Below are 12,011 nucleotides of genomic sequence, written 5' to 3'. Positions count from 1 at the left end.
TTACTGTGTGTTAGTCACAGCTCAAAGTGTAATTCCTGTTCCTGTGTAGTTCCTATTCTGCAATGCAATCATCCTTGGTTTAGTAGGTACAGTACAACCCTCAGTTTTGGACAGGGAAGCAAATACACCTTCTGTGCTGAAAGATTTAACGTTAAGTGAACTTGTGTGTGTTTATGTGTGTGTGAGCCGTGTTGAGGAATGCTGAGGTTTGGTGTTTATTGCCGTTATACTGGTGAGAACCGACTGTGGGAGAGGAGGGGGTGTTACCGTTTACCAGCCAGACTCTGAAGACCTGCAAGACGAGTTGAGCTTCTCATCTGTATTTAATGTCTTGGATGTTTGCCTGTCCCTGGCAGCTTTCTCCACTTTTATACGATCTTAAAGACTCCTTGTCTTCTCTAATGCACGTGCTGTAGAGACAGTCATTTATTGCATGTTTGCTGCACTGCTGCTGTAAAATATCACTTTTTATTTTATCGCCAAAGAATGATCTTGAGGTGTGGTTGATTCGGAGATGAGAAACATAACTCTTCATCTCAGCTGCTAGAGAGAGAGAGAGAAGGCTTCAGTGTCTGCACATGTACAAATAGAAGAGACATTCATGAGTCACTTAATGCAAGTCCCAGGTCTTTTTTATTAAAGCCCCTTTTCATGCACATTTCCAGAATTTTTAAGTCATTGAAACAGGACCAAGAGTCCATTTTGCACATTTGTGTTGCACATTTTTCCTGCATGAGAAGAACCCTGTGAATGAGGTTTTACCCAAGTCAGGACGTTCAATGATTTTCACCACTGCAAATTCTGGCCCAGTAGTTCCTGTCCTCACACAGTGCTATGTAACAACAGTAATGACACAACCATGATTTACATGAGAACATGTTAATAGAAAAGAATATGTAAATAAAGTAAACATATTAAAAATACACAAAATACCATAAATAAATACAGAACCAACCATAAATTAAAAATGTACCTTTTAAAGTGTCAAATTGTACCACTCAAGAGTCCATCCATTTGAAATGCAGAAAAACTTCCTGTGGTGGTTTTCTGGGATAGATTATATCATTTTTAGCAATTACAATATCACAATTCTGATTAGCTTTACATGACAATACAATATTATATAATAACAGTTCAACAGCCTTTATGATATAAAACTATCAACTGTCAGTGACATCGGGGACGACAAATAGAGCGCAAATAAAGTAGGTGGGTATGAAGTGGTGATTAGGCACTACAGGCTACATCTTGGTCTTATGAAACAACAAAATGAATAATGAAAGATTTTGGCAGTGTCATCACTGAAAACGATTAATGGAAAATTGAAATACAATGAGTTGATCTGCAGTCTAATCCGCAGTAGCAGCATTGCATCAATCGGCGCAAAGTTCATGAAAACTTGAGTCATAAACTGCTTCACAAGTCAGCATAACTTTCTGTCACAAGAGGAACGTCTACAGTCAGCAGCACAGTGAGCTGTCTGAAGTTGTCCTCTGCGTGCAGTAAAATCTTTTTTTTAGTGAATCATTTCAGACTCAGCTTTTGACTGTGAAAGATTCTTTTTGTTCCTCAGTCAATAATAATGAGTCTGAAGTTAATGCAGTTAATCTTGGTCATATTTTCTGCTTTTATCTGAACACCAAAACAATTGAATGTATATCATGATATTCCAGTACAGAAACTAATTGACAAATGAGTCACAGTGTAGACTTGGAGTCCTAATGGGAAAGACGGAAGACAATTTTTGGGAAGCTGTCGTGGACAATTAATGGCTGCTGTTGTCGTCTACCATTGTCTAGAGCTGAAACTTTGAAATTAAGCAGCTATTTTGACAGTCGAAGCATCATTTCAGTCATTTATTTAGGCAAAGATGTAAAACCCTTGCTTTTTGTTGTATATGATGGTAAACTGAATATTTAAAATTTTTGAAGTGTTGTTTTGATAAAGACAAACGTCTGAAGACATCACTGTGGGTTGTAGAAAATGGTGATGGGCCGTTTTTGCTATTTTATCTATTTTAGTCAATCAGAAATGAAAATAATCATTAGTTACAGACCTTCTCCTGTCTGTCACTATCTCATTTTCTGGTGTTTTTCTATCTTTCTCCTCTCTAAACCTTTCCTTTCTCTGCCGAACACTTAAAATATTAATGTCTATTGGGAAGCAGCTCTAACATTAGCAGTTCCCTCCACGAGTGATAGCTCTGGATGGCTGTGACCCGAGGCTGAACCTGTTCACCATTCAAACGACTGGCACGCTCTCATTAAGACGCCCACCACTCTTTCAATCGCTCTCCATTTTAAAGCTCGTCAGCTCGCGGCTTTATCTTAACACGCTGTCAACACTTCAGATCCGACCGTGTCAAAACAAGACCTAACAGACGTTTAGCCTCCTCCACTTCATCGCCTCTTTGCGTTTGTCTTCTTTCCACAACTTTCTCATCTCATCTCGTCTCCTTCCTTCCTCGCCGTGCGTGACTTATATCACTTTCCAGCTTCATCCATCACTATGAAAACTCAGTCAGCAATAGTTTTCACTCTAAATGCTGAACGTACAGTATTAAGGTCACGTCTATCCATTGTATTCAGTGTCTAATAGCCGTCCAGTTCCTGCCTGAATGACCTCATCACATGCAGCTGTTGGAGAAAATGCCAGAAAAGGTTTTTCAAAAATTGGCGGCCTGATTCATAGCTCCACACGTGATTTGTCAGAGCCTCGGCTGGTATGTAACCATGGCTTCTCACTCTGACCTTTGACCCTTAAAATCCGTCTTCTGGTTCCTACCTCAGATTCCTCGTACTGTTCAGCACAACCTGCCAGCTACTCCTGAAGTCCCTACTTAAAGGTTCAGCAGACAAAATGCTGTCCAGTGGTTTAATTGTTGGAAGGTGTCTCCGTTTAACTTGGGGGTCATCGTAGCTTTTGGGGCAACATTGCAGGCAAAGAATGGAGGGAAGGAAGAATTACATTTACTGCATATTCCGTTTTTTGGGGGAAGAAAGTCATTAGTTGAAGTAGGGATTTAGATTGTCCTCCTATCCTTTGAACTGGTAATCCGCAATATCCTTTTATTTTGGTGACATCTGTGGTGTTGTTGGATGGTATTTCCCATGGATCATTTGTATATCAGAGTGACTTGTACTGTACTGTCTTTTTCTTTTTGTTTCATATTGATAAAAATTGAATTACTGTAGGTGGCAGTTTTTGCTCTGCAGGTTTTCTTCTGTTTATTACAAACAAACCACTTTTGGCTCTACTGGAAATGTTGCTGTCTGTCTAAAATAGATTTTCCTACCACACACCAGCGGTTTAGATCATTTGCTGCGATGTATCAATCAGTGATAGCAAAAGGGCAAAAAAGATGATATCCATATTGTGTTATTATTTTGCATGTTTTGTTAGTACATAATTGTAAATTTCCTGCTGCTTTAGTGGGTTTGGCTACATTTAAAGTAGGTGTTAATTTGACATAATTTGTATATTATTTATATGCAGTCTTTTATTTGAAATTATATAACATAGTAGTATATATATTATTCTTTCTATATTTTGGTACGTGACTGAAACCCACATACTCTCACACACAGACCATGCGCTCCATGTATCTGTACCTGTCATCTATTCTCATTGTGATAGCAGCCTGTCTTTAGCCCCAAGCGGCTAACTTTTTAGCAGTGACGTGAGGACTTGAAGACGGCGGTCATAAGTCACTGTTTTCCAGCTTAATGAATCGCTGAGGTAGACAGCTGAGGTCAGCAAGCTACAGAGAACTGATGAAGACGAACCAACAGGAGAGCTGAATGAAGGCTGGAACAGCTGGTTTCACTAGCTGTATATTTATTATCAGACCAAAAGAGCCATGTGGTCAAGAATGTGGTCTTAGAGAGTGGTTAGAAAATGATAATGTCAGCTGGCTCAGATAAGTAAGAAGACGGCTCTCTGTGGGCATCCTAACGTTCATGCACTTGATGACAGAAAACAGAAAAATAAATAGGAAAACCTAAATAAGGTGTTCTGCCCCGTTGAGTTCAGCTTTGATGAAGACATTTTGCACAGCAGCAAACCGTAAAGACAATAAAGAAAATCTAAAATAGTAGAAGAAATCATAGTCAAATAAAATGTCCGACAGTAAATAATACACAATAATAAATGGGGTGTGGGGTAGTCACTACATCGCCAACTTGTAGCACTTTGCAAAATCAGGGGTGAATTTTGGTGCACCAGTTTGTGGTAGCTAGTGTAGCCTAGTCTGGAGGAAAGCTGGATGTTCAGTTGTAAATCTTGTTCCACAGAGCACCTTGAGAATTTGCTGTTGTGTTTCACCCTTTTTACTTTTGCTCTTGTGGATTGTGGGTTGTTGTGATGTGCCAGATGCTGGCTGTGATGTAGTTTTATTGTTTACCAAGAAGAAATGTGGATGTGGACAGACATCTCACAAAAAGTGCAGCTGCGTGTTGTTGTTGGCTTAGTTTAGACATAGAGTGATACCTCAATTTATTCAGTCTTCATTGGTTTTGTAATTTATTTCTCCATGTGCCGCACATACACAGAAGAGCCCCATCAGACAGCACAAATGGAGCATGAAAACATACTGTATTTACATTTTGGCATAATAGAGTTGAAACTCTGACCTTCTACCTATTTGAACATCTCATTAGTGTCCCAGCGAGTGACTGCATCCGTCGCTGGGGCATTGTTTTGAATCTTGTGTACTCTCTTTCATCTCTGTCCTCTCTGCCTCTGCTCTGTCTTTCATCCCTCATAGTTCACCTCTTTGTTGGCTACAGACACTCCAGCTGTCTATTTCCTGTCTCCCATTTCTCTGTCTGGTGGTGGTGGTGGGCTGCTGCAGACTGCTGTAGGTGGTCAGGATCACTCCAGACAGCAGGAGGGAGAGGAGGGTCTGTCTGGGGCGCTCAGATGATGGCTGGCTGGCTGGCTGGTTCATCCTCTCCACTTTTTTCTTTCACTATCTAACAGACGCATGCACTTACTGTGACTGAGCGAGCCATTGAAGAAAATGTTAGAGATTATTTAAATGAGAGCCTAAAGAGGCTGTTTTTATTTGAATTTTTATTTTCATGAGAACACATACCACAGTTTGTTGTCTAAGGACATTTCATTTTAATGCCTTGTCCTGCCTCCGCTTTATGGTTCCCAATAAAGTGCTGCAGACACAATCTGAATTAAGAATTCATTTGAAAGAGAAATGTGATGCAGGGCAGGCAGGGATCAGCTAAGCTGAGCTGGAGGTCACTTCAGTTAACTTTCCTCTTGTGGCTTCATACACATTGTGCTTGAAATAGATATTACATATCAGTGGCATTTTATATATCACTGAGATCCAGCAAAACAAATTGTTTTTATCACATGATGCAGTAGAACAGAATGAGCTTCAATTCTCAGACCAGACCAGTTTTAAACACATCTGTGTTTATCCTCACTAGGATCGCAGGGGAGCTGGAGCCTAACCCAGCTGATTGGGCGAGAGGCGGGGTACATACACCCTGGGCGTGGTCGCGTAATAGTTTCCTAATAATAATTTCCTTAACAAAGAAATGTCCACCAGGAAACTCTGTAAATCACAGAGAGTTGAGGCGGAGCAGCCAAAGGACATCAGAGGGAAAAGCAGAAAACATACTGGACATACAAAAAATACACACTTCTCCCAACCCCTAAGTTACATAGTATGAAAACAGTTATACAAGATTTTCAAGGATGCAGTGTGGGAGTCACCATTCACCTGATCACAGGTCGGTGTAGCATCAAAAAGATTCAAAGTCTGCTATTTTATGGTAGAAAAGTTACACAAATTTTTAAATGTTGCTGAATCAAAATATGATTTAATACTAACATGATATATCAATATTTTATCAATACAATTTGATGAGATGTTTTCTGCAGCTTCATTTCTTCACATAATCATTTGCATATTAACAATAACTTACAGCTTGTTTGTTTATTTCCAGCATCTCATCTGTAGCTTTGTAGTCTGTGTAACTGGACTGTGTGTAAAGAGAGAGAGCGAGAATAGAGTGGTGTGTTCACTATCAACAGGGAAGTGGTGAATTACACTATTGTGCTCTCATTACAGCCACTTTTGTGTGGAAGGTGGCAGCTGTTAATCTTGGCACACGGCTAGAGCCCTCGGATTATCGCGAGTACACACACACACACACACACACACACACACACACACACACACAGGGTATGTGGCTCTGATAAGCTGGCCAGTAGCCTTTAAATTCATGAAGCAGCTACTGTTCCTCATTGTTTTGAATAGCTATCAGCTCATGTCTGTCTCTTTGACTCATCTCATGCTCTCCTCTTTGTGACGCTTGTGATAGTAGTTCCCTTTACGATCCAAAACAGAAAGCCTATTGAGTCGGCCTACTCTGTCATGGGACAGATGAAATCGCCATGGCTGTACTGACCCTACTGTGACTCGATGTACTGGAAATGCCTGAGACTGTGGGGACATAAAGTGACGTCTGAAACCTCTAATATATCCTTTGAACCCTTGTTTTTCCTGTTGCTTTGCTGCCATGTTTAATCTCTCTCTCTCTCTCTCTCTCTCTCTCTCTCTCTCTCTCTCTCTCTCTCTCTGTCTCTGTCCAGTTGGGATGTCCTGAGTCAGTCCTCCGGGCCCAGAGAGCGGTGTGCTGATGGGACCTACTGCGCCACCATGAGTTTACAAGATGGCGGCTGCAGCTACGCCAGCAGCGCCAACATGGCCACCGCCAGTGGCAGCATGCGGCGGCGCCTGGAGGACCAGGAGTTCAGCCTGCGAGTCTATCCGGGCGCCCTGGCTGAGGGCACCATTTACTGCCCCGTCAGTGCCCGCAAGAACACCACGGCCGCTGAAGCCATCGAGTGCCTCATCGAACGGTTGCGCCTGGATCGTACCAAATGCTACGTGTTGGCTGAGGTGAAGGAGTTTGGTGGGGAGGAATGGATTCTGAACCCTGGCGACTGCCCTGTTCAGCGGATGATGCTTTGGCCGCGGAGCGCCCTGGAAAACCGCAGCGGCTTGGGTAGTGGCGATGACTACCGCTTCCTCCTGCGGGAGAAGAACCTAGATGGATCTATTCATTATGGCGGCAGCCTGCAGATGTGGCTGCGCGTGACTGAGGAGCGCCGTCGCATGGTGGAACGGGGTTTTCTTCCCCAGCCTGCAGGGAGCGACCCTCCATCTGACCTCTGCACTCTCCCGGAGCTAACAGAGCGCGCCATTCTGGAAAGCCTTCGAGCACGTTTCCGCCAGGAAAAGATTTACACTTACATTGGGAGTATTCTTATTGTGATTAACCCCTTTCAGTTCCTGCCAATCTACAATCCTAAATATGTCAAATTGTACGACAACCACACACTGGGGAAGCTGGAGCCCCACATATATGCTGTGGCAGATGTGGCGTATCATGCCATGCTACAGCGGCGGAGGAACCAGTGCATAGTCATTTCTGGTGAAAGTGGGTCTGGGAAGACCCAGAGCACTAACTTCCTCATTCATCACCTGACTGCACTCAGCCAGAAAGGATTCGCCAGCGGGGTGGAGCAGATCATCCTGGGAGCAGGGCCTGTGTTGGAGGTAAGGAAGTCACTTGGCAACACCTGCAGCACTGATCAAATGAGGATATGGTATATGGGAGGATGTTTTTTTCTCTCAGCTTGTCAGAAAGATACCTTAAAATCTTCACAATAGATTTTCATGAAATTTGATAATTTGATTCTGTTTGTGGATTAGTTTCCACGAGCAATATCTCAGAAGATAGACCCTTGCTTCCAAATCTTGAATGTTAACTTGAATGATTCTGAACTGATGATGAATGGTGGACCTTTGCTTTGAGTGCATTGTACTGACTACTTGGTATGACTTGTACCTGACTACTTAGTATCCCTTTTCCACTGCAATAACTTCTAGTACCTTTTTATGAATTCAGGAACTGTACCTGCAGTTTGATCCAGAGAACCTAAATTTAGGTTTTGATTCATAGTTCTTTTCTTTCCAAAAACGGAGAATGTGTACAGAGAACTTTTTTTTTTATAGACAGACGTTAACCCCTAGGTACCGACCAAGGTACAGTATAATTTAAGTCTGAGATCGTGACTGGTGACTGTTTGGTTATTCACAAGAGCCACTAACAGCCTATGTAGCTTGATTGTTCAGATATCTATGTCAGGTTCTCTGAACCTGTCAAGTGTAGACTGATAAAAAGGGTTTTCATAGCGAGACCACAACTAATAAGCCTCAAGTAAAAAGCAAGAAATGAATAACCTTGAGAGTTTTTGTTGTGCAATGTCCATGGACACTTAAATTTTGTAACCCAATTGTCCTGTGATTCTTATTAAATCATCATGTTTAGTTGTGTTTAGAGTAACATTTCCGACCAAGCCGACATACGGCATATGGCATGGTATAACTGTACTGTTAGCAGCAAGGTCAAGCCAAGCTGAAAGAGATTCATATGCTGTGAATTATACACCCTGGTTGTAGAAAGAAAGTGACAAAAGCCTGATGAAATCTGAAGAGAAGTCAGCAGGTTATGTATCTGGCACTGGAATGTCAGCTCATGAGACGAGGCATGAAATGGATTATAGAAATGTCCCTCTGAAACTGGATTACCTCAACATGCAGGGGAACCTATATTGAGCAGCGGTTTTACCACATATGACTCTTACATATATTATTTGACCTAGAAACTGGGTTTTCTGCAGTGTCCAATCTCTGCATTTATGGAAAAGAACCTAATGGAATGCTGCTTAATCCACCCTGGATTATAAATCAATAAAGGATTATGGATTATGGATTTTCATTGGGAATTTTGTGTTTTGGGAAGGTCTATTCAAGGCCAACATGTTCCAGAGCCTTTATAAATGACTCGGTGACCTCAGTACTTCCCAATAGTTTGCTGTTTTCTGGCAGCCATTTTGTTTTGCAGCACATGGCTTCCTGTCAGGTCGTATGGGGATGTCATGTCAACATGCAGCTGTGCATGTTGACTCCATGTGCGTCCCATGTGGAGGTCTGTACAGTAAAACAAGGCAGTTGCACAGTCAGTTGGATGTACGGTTTGTCATCTGGAAATCATGAATCACCTTTTAGACCTCCTCGCTGCTTCTGGGGAAGAAACTTCTAACTGCAGCTGCAGCTTTTTACACTTTTTTTCACGTGAACAATAAGTGGCGTCTGGCCTCTGTAAAAACTTGTGTTAGAGTTAGGGAACCCTGAAAAATAGAAGCTTTGGAGAAAAACAGTTTTCACATGACTACAGCTTCATACAATGCCATGCATCTTAAGAATCTCTTTTAAAATAACAAAGGGATGTGCTACATGTGTCTGAAATGACCATCAGGTGATGATTTGACACTGGTGACCGAGTACCTGTCAGAGCTCAGACGCTCCCAGAGGCGACAGCAGTGGGAAGGCTGAAAGGCTTGTTTAGCACAGATAGAGGAACATTACTCTCTGAGGAACTGGATCCTGTTCGGTGGCCTTTGTGTGTGGAAGCATGACTGTGTCCGCATGTTATCACTTCCCCATCAATCACCTGTATGACCGAGGTGTAAGAAACAATGCACACGGTTTAAATGTCACACAGAGAAACAAGCAACACATAGAAAACTCTGATTTCTGGTTCCTGTTTGTTGTGTTTTTGGTTTGTTTGCCAGATGTGCCTGTTTTTGTTACAACATGGTTACAGTTTCAAATATGTTATCTATGACATCTGTCTTTCTGAGCATTCTAATATTGTACACTTAACATAACATTACAGCCAGCAGCTGGTTAAAACTGGAAACAGGGGGCTGGCCTGGCTCTGGAATAAAGATAAAATCCGCCTACCAGCACCTCTAAAGCACTCATTAACATGCTATCTGTTTTTTTTCATCTGTACAAAAACAAAAGTGTAAAAACAACATTAAAAAACACCAGTTTGCTGTTTTGCAGGAGTTTATGGGAGCAGTAACCTGGCACATACTCTCAGCCAAGAAATAGTTCCCATAAAACTGCAAATTGTCGTTTTTTATTCTTCTGTTTTTACAGATTAACATTGAACATGTTCATTAGAGAATTCAGAGGTGCTGGTAAGCAGATTTTTGTTGCTATTGGACAGAGCCAGGCTAGTTGTTTCCAGTCTTTATGCTAAGCTAAATGTCTGCTAGTAGTAGCTTCATATTTAAGACTGCCTCGACCCAACTCTTTGCAGGAAAGTGAATAAAATGGATTGAGAGGAAGTTTCAGTTGGAATTATTTATAGAATACGCGTAATTTGTTTATCTATAGGACAAAATAATTACCAAAGAGTTTGGAAGGAAGTAACGGTAATTGGATTACAGTAATGAGAATCCGGATCTACAATTTGTGTTTTTTAGTTTTTTTTTATGAATCTTCAAAAAGCTGCTTTTATAAATGGGATAATCTGATAATCAGAAAACATGTAACCACACATACCAGAGTGACTCCATCACACTATCAACTTGTGACTCTTTGTTCTCAACATCCATCACACTATAAACAACATCCAACACAAACTGTTTCCTGTGTGCTGTAGTTTTTCCAACACTCCCGGGCGACAGCTGAACATGTCGTCCACCTTAATTCTCTGCTTGCCTCCTTTCAGCAACAGCTGGATGCAGAGACGTTATGGGCTGCTATGAATGCCCCGGGGCCTGATGTTTCTTTTGAGAGGGTAAAAAGTTTACTGCCAGCCAAGAAACAAGGCCGCTGAGCTGAACCAGCCAAATTCTTTGGTTTCCACAAGTTGTAATGCCAATTACAGAGCCATTTTCCTCGGTCAGATGCTGCCGCTGCTGCACTGACGCTTTGTGAGAGTTTGAATGTTGGCCTGAGGATGCCCTCAGTGATGGATTTCAAATAGACATGTGTTGGTTCTCTTCAATAACTTCAGTTCCACTTTGTCTTGTCCTGTAGCTTCATGCACTGACAGCCAACATGTCCAAAGCATTACTTGGATTAATTACAGTATAACTTAGGCATCAGTCATCGATGACACATAAATGCATGAACTTTATGTATAATTTAGAGCTAAAACGTTTGGTTGATTATCCAATCAACAAAAAAATGAATCTCTTTTTGATAAAAATTCTCTAGCTCTTACAATGTGGAGATTCTTTTCTCTGATTTACATAATTTCAACTGAATTAAGTTTGCTTAATAAAACCAATATGGATACGTCATCTTTGTTCCATCCATTAATTTTCTTCCACTTATCTGGGTCAGCAGTTTTAGGGTTTAGCAGGGTGCTCCAGATGTCATTCTCCTCAGCATCACATTCCAGCTCCTCCTGGGGGATCTCAAGGCGTTCCCAGGTTAGATTGACTATGTAGTCGCTCCAGCGGGTTCTGAGTCTGCCCCGGCGTCTCCTCCCAGTTGGATGTGCCTGGAATACCTCCAAAGGGAGGAGGAAGGCGCCCAGGGGGCATCCCAGATGCCTAAACCACTTCAGGTGGCTCTTTTCAAGGAACATGGATGGACTGAAAAATTAAGAGCATTGCCTTCCTGCTCAGCTCCCTCTTCTCCACAACGGTCTGGTACAGTGTCCACAGAACTGCAGACATTGTGACCAACCCGTCTTTGTTAAATAGACATTTTTCACAAGTCTTTGACATTCTGTACATTAAACAATTAAACAATTAATAATTGATAATGAACCAAGTTACATCCCAATATGCTGTGTTCAGTCATCATCAAAATCATCCTGTGACTTAAAACAAATTCAGATACACCTAAAAATGTATAATTAGAATAAGGCATTGAAACTAAGACACGTATATATACAGTAAGTGTACAATAAAGTCAACCAAAAGAGGCACATCATTGTGCACGTTTCTAGAAAACAAGGACAGTTCTATCTAAAACTGTATTCTTGTCAGTGAGCAGAGGACTCTGAAGCAGCAGACATCCAGACTTTGACGTTAACTTTGTACCAGTGTCAAGAAAGACGGTCTGGAATAAAACAGGAAAACGATTCTCAGTATGAACTGTCTCGCTG

The 12,011-nt window shown here is 41.6% G+C and overlaps 1 protein-coding gene across 15 annotated transcripts in view; it reads left to right on the top strand.

Moving 5' to 3' along the window:
• Positions 1–12,011, top strand: part of LOC104929550 (unconventional myosin-IXa-like) — a 135,000-nt gene that overhangs the window by 26,613 nt on the left and 96,376 nt on the right. For all 15 annotated transcript variants that reach the window (XM_027291535.1, XM_027291533.1, XM_027291527.1 and 12 more), the window contains one exon: positions 6,619–7,588. In XM_027291535.1, coding sequence (XP_027147336.1) covers positions 6,686–7,588 — 903 coding nt within the window. In that variant the 5' untranslated portion in view covers positions 6,619–6,685. The remainder of the gene's footprint in view (positions 1–6,618; positions 7,589–12,011) is intronic.

The sequence above is a fragment of the Larimichthys crocea genome, chromosome XIX (genome assembly GCF_000972845.2).
Source record: "Larimichthys crocea isolate SSNF chromosome XIX, L_crocea_2.0, whole genome shotgun sequence".
NCBI classification, from domain to species: Eukaryota; Metazoa; Chordata; class Actinopteri; family Sciaenidae; genus Larimichthys; species Larimichthys crocea.
The sequence above is the reverse complement of the archived record's forward strand: the minus strand, read 5'-3'. Positions and strand labels throughout refer to the sequence as shown.